General features: G+C 31.6%; 1 protein-coding gene across 1 annotated transcript; it reads left to right on the top strand.

Annotated features, from left to right (window-relative positions):
• The first annotated feature begins 457 nt into the window (after positions 1–457).
• On the top strand, positions 458–3,909 carry LOC108577696 (probable protein phosphatase CG10417). Its single transcript, XM_017940887.1, has 6 exons — positions 458–676; positions 1,540–1,819; positions 1,981–2,743; positions 2,832–2,967; positions 3,129–3,584; positions 3,667–3,909. The coding sequence occupies exons 1-6, from the start codon at positions 566–568 to the stop codon at positions 3,907–3,909; spliced, it is 1,989 nt and encodes a 662-aa protein (XP_017796376.1). The 5' UTR covers positions 458–565.
• Positions 3,910–5,088: the final 1,179 nt, after the last annotated feature.

Below are 5,088 nucleotides of genomic sequence, written 5' to 3'. Positions count from 1 at the left end.
ATTTCTATTTATATTTCTCTTCATTTCATTATCAAAGTTAACAAATACAGATATGAGATTATATGTATACATGAACTCAAAAATTCATTTTCGTATTATAGTTATTGATTTTGAAACATTAAACAAAATCTAAATTATTGGAAATAGCAATTTCGTTCCTTGATTGATTACTTTATAATTCACTGTTTGTTTTTTTAATAAATGTACGAATTTTCTTCAAGTAAAAGAAATGTTAAATTATGTACATTCGTAGTTGATTATATTTTAAAATTATTCGAAAATATCTTAGTGCGTTCAAAATGTTACACTTTCACACACCCACCACAGAGCACCATTTCATAGCAACGAAAAATCGTCGAAAGTTTGGCGCGAAAACGCAGTGCGCATGAAAGAAAAGTGGCGGACTAGATGGAGCTAGCAGCGTAGTGAAAACAGAAACCCAAACCGGTCATGGAGGCTAGTTAACGACTGTACACCGCGCTTGTAAATGGTAATTTCACCGAGATATTGTGATATTTACGCGGACGCCAGAAAATCGACAGAAAGATCGCCGGTTTAAACGAAAATGGGTGCATACTTGTCAGAACCGATTACAAAGAAAGTGTCAAGCGATGAAGTAGGCAAGAATGTCGCATTCGGCGCGAGTTCCATGCAAGGCTGGCGAATTAGTCAAGAGGTAAGCTAAAACCCTTGAGCGGCCAGTGCACCGTTACCCAGTTTCGTTTCGGTCAGAGAACGGTTTGCCGGTTCACCGTTTCGCCAGAGTATTACGACATCCATTCCGATTCATTGCAAACGTAATTCATCCATATCTCGAAGCGCGAAATTCGGCTTGTTCGATTCGGGAACGAAAAATACAATGCTGAATGTAACAAGAATACTTCGACGTTTCGTGTGTGAACGTAACAGTACTGTTACAAAGTTTGTATTCATCATCGTACTTCAAAATTGTTCTGGAAATGAAAATTTTTATCATCTATCAATATATCTGTGTTCTATGCAAATGTGACAACTTGTTATTGCTTTTAATACAAATATCTAAAACTTCATATTATTCTTTGATTTTGCAATTTGAAAATAAATAAGAAATATAACTGTCAATCTTATTCTGTCCAGAACAGTATTTAGTTATCCATGTGAGGTTAGCGTTGTAACTTTTTGTTGTTAGATTAACTTAGCTACTTTTTGAATAATAAAGTGTGACAAACACAAAATTTTATAAAGCAATTAGGAAATATTAGAGTATATATTTTGATAATACAATATGATCTATTATGTGTTATTATTGATTCCCTAATATATCTTGTTCATTAAAAACATTTATTTACCAGTGTTTAAAATATGCATGTATGTAGTATTAAAGTCAACAATAATTTTATTGTACATTGCACCCTGACATTTTGCTCAATATTTATAAAGTCAGTTATAGTATTAAATATGTATGAGATGTAACGTAAAAAAATTTTTTACATCTATATTAATTAGAATGTATTTAAGTTGTATTCTATATCCATTCACAAAGTAATTATTCCTTTGTAGGATGCACACAATTGTTGCATAGATTTTGATGAAAATATTTCATTGTTTGCTGTATATGATGGTCATGGTGGCCATGAAGTAGCAACTTACTGTGCACGTAATCTCCCAGATTTTATTAAGCAAACTGATGCATATAAAAAAGGAGACGTTAGACAAGCTTTGATCGATGCCTTTCTAGGTTTCGATGCCACACTTGAAAAACCTGAAGTAGTTAGTATTCTTAAAGAGCTTGCAGGAACATCTACTTCAGACAAAAAAAAAGATGACTTAAATGAATCTGGTGCGTTTCTTTTTATACTCAAAATACATTTGCTTATGAATTATATTCATATAAACTTTACCATTAATTACTATGCTTTATAATTATTAGTTTGTTTCACCTATTTTTTTGTAAAAAGATATATTTAATAAAGTTGTCTTCATACATTACATGGCACATAGATGAAGAAGAAAATGTTAATAATCTATGTATGGAGGCAACAATGCCACTGGAAGAAGTTATGGCAAAATATCAGTCAGAATCAACTCCAACTATAAAAAACCTGAAAAATGAGAAATGCAATAAACGAGCTTGTTCCGCAAGTCCTTATTTACGAGGTCGAAAAGGTAGAGAAAAAGCAAGTTCTACATCATCTGGTGCAGGGTGCTCATCATCTTCATCTTCGTGGAATACAAATGAAACTGATGTGAGCAGTTCTAGCCAACCATGTGGGTCAGTTTTGTCTAGTTCCATAGAAAGAAAGGAATCAGAATGCCCTGGAAACAATGAGGCTGAACAAGTTCTTGATTCAACTACTAGTAATGGAAATGTACATGCATCACCACCAGTGGGATCAACAGTGGATATAGAACCAATGAAAAGTGCAGATATGCCTGATAGTTCAGAAGATATAAATAAGAAGGTTTCGAGCCCTGGTAAAATTATATGTGCAGAATCAAATGTAAATGAAGTAGAATTAAATGGTGCAGAATCAAAGCAAATTGGAGATGCAGATAGTAGTAAGGGTGGGGGTGATAACGTATCAAGCAGTTCATGCATTCCGTTAGAAAATGGAGATGCAGGTCAACAAGAACGAATAACCAGTACTGGTAGAAGAAGAATTCAACCAGTTACTTTATATCATACTCTACTTAAAAAAGATAATGAGGATTCTGAAGAAGATGATGATGAAACTGATGAAACATTTGATGGAGTTCCAGATAGGTAGAAACACTTTAAAAGCACAAAAACTCTGTTTTATGTAAAGTCATAATCACCAATATGAATTTTATATTATATTTTTACTATACAGTTTTAGTGATGAAGATGACACAGAAGATATTGACGAAGATGAGAGTGATGAAGACGAAGATGAGGAAGATGAAGATGGAGATGGTAATATTGATGACGATGAAGATAATGGAGCCCTTATGGTGGATACAGAAGAGGTATGACACTTCCTTTACAAATTATATTTATAAATACTATTAGAAAATGCTAGAAATATTTTTATAATGAAATATACTATTTCCATTCACAATACTGTGAAAATAATTATACTTTCATTTTTTTTTAAAAATTAAATAACATAGGACATTAATTTATACAGCCAGGTTATGATAGTGGATGTACTGCAGTAGTTGCAGTATTAAAGGGCAATGACTTGTATGTGGCAAATGCTGGAGACTCCCGTTGTGTTTTATGTAGAGATGGTCAGGCAATTGAACTTAGCTTAGATCATAAACCTGAAGATGAACCAGAAATGAAACGTATTGTAAAAGCTGGTGGAAAAGTTACTGCTGATGGTAGAGTAAATGGTGGCCTTAATTTATCAAGGGCACTTGGGGACCATGCTTACAAGCAAAATGTAGATGTACCACCACAAGAACAAATGATTTCTGCACTTCCTGATGTGAGGCATATTGCAGTTGAACCAGAAAAAGATGAGTTCATGATACTTGCTTGTGATGGTATTTGGAACTTCATGTCAAGTCAAGATGTTGTACAATTTATTCATACTCGTTTGACATACAATTATGATAAGCTGTCAAAAATCTGTGAAGAGGTAGAAAACATATGTTGATTATTTCCTCTCTTATCTTAATTTGTAGTTTATATTAGATACTAATCAAAGTATTACATTATAGCTATTTGACCACTGTCTTGCACCTGACACCTGTGGAGATGGCACAGGATGTGACAATATGACAGCTGTAATAGTGCGATTTAAACCGTCGACTGATGACGTAACGAACAGTAATATTTCTGAAATATATACTGCTAAAAGGTCATTGTCACCATCTGTACCCACGGAAGAAAGTAATGACTGTGTTCTGCAGGAGGATGCAACGAAATCTTGTAAACGTCTTAAAACCGAAGCAACTATGTGAGAATTGTGTTAAATGTTATGAACTGTTATAATCTCTGGAAACAGATGAGTGAATGTGAATTTATGTAAAATTATGTAATTCTATAAACCTGTGAATTTCGAATGGACATTCAATGGTAATCAATACCAGTTACTTCAAATAATATACAAAGAATGTTAGTGCTGGCTATTGGTGGCAGACTGATAAATTGGAGCATATAAGGATGATAGTTTGTTGCTAATACTTTGACATTAAAAGTCTTGTTTAATATGAAGTGCTTTCTTGCCTTGACATAAAAATGGATAATTTTTAAAACTATTTCATTGCATCTCTTATTACTGAATAGTGTATTATATGGTCTAATATTTTGATAATATGTACAAAATATATAAATCAGTTACATATACATAATTCTGTATAATTAACAAAATAGTAGATGTTTCACTTTATAAGTACTTTTTACGGTAATGATAAGGTAGATGTAAGTATAAATAAAATCAATCTAAAAACATTTACTAAGTCAAAGCCTTCTAAAATTTCATGAATAGCATAAGATACCATAATAGATTAAAAATAAACTTTTTAAGTTCTAAATTTTTTGAATGACCACATTTCCACATTTTCAACTGTTCTATCTCTTTGTTAAACATAAGATAATTATACATCATCCTATTTGCTCCGTCAACATTTATAAAATATACTCTTTGAGTTTTTAGTTGACATTCATAGTAGATATGTAATTGTACATAAATTTAGACTATAGGATTTATATTTGTAATTCAACACGATACCATTTCTTATTTTTACGAAATAAAATTTATTTTTGAATCCTTGAGTATAGTAACTGAATGGATGGGTATGCGAGTAGTTTTAAAATGTATAAACTATGTTGCGTAATGAAGACAGTTGCGTATTACGCATTACTAATTTGTGATCTTATACTAAAAATACTGTTAAAAGGGTATGTACTGTGTTATGAAATACTATCTATTTAAAATCTTCTAAATTATTGATTTAGGTTTTCACTGCATCAGAAATATTATGTAAATTTATAACAACGTGAAAACAATTTTTGTTTAAAAAGGGAACAATAAAATCATGAATCAAATTGAATGACATTTAAACATACACAAGCGATTTACAAATTAATAAAATATGTATTGAATACAAAAAATTAATTGAACATAAGGAATGTGTAAA

Source organism: Habropoda laboriosa, unplaced genomic scaffold (assembly GCF_001263275.1).
Source record: "Habropoda laboriosa isolate 0110345459 unplaced genomic scaffold, ASM126327v1 scaffold786, whole genome shotgun sequence".
Lineage (NCBI taxonomy): Eukaryota > Metazoa > Arthropoda > Insecta > Hymenoptera > Apidae > Habropoda > Habropoda laboriosa.
Note: the sequence above shows the minus strand (reverse complement) of the source record. Positions and strands in the feature narration are given on the sequence as shown.

What these genes read in the sequence shown, in the direction of transcription:
- LOC108577696 (XM_017940887.1), top strand. Translation starts at nt 566, where the DNA reads ATGGGTGCATACTTGTCAGAACCGATTACAAAGAAAGTGTCAAGCGAT. An exon ending in GCTGGCGAATTAGTCAAGAG is followed by an intron (nt 677 to 1,539) that starts GTAAGCTAAAAC and finishes ATTCCTTTGTAG; the next exon opens with GATGCACACAATTGTTGCAT. An exon ending in AGATGACTTAAATGAATCTG is followed by an intron (nt 1,820 to 1,980) that starts GTGCGTTTCTTT and finishes CATGGCACATAG; the next exon opens with ATGAAGAAGAAAATGTTAAT.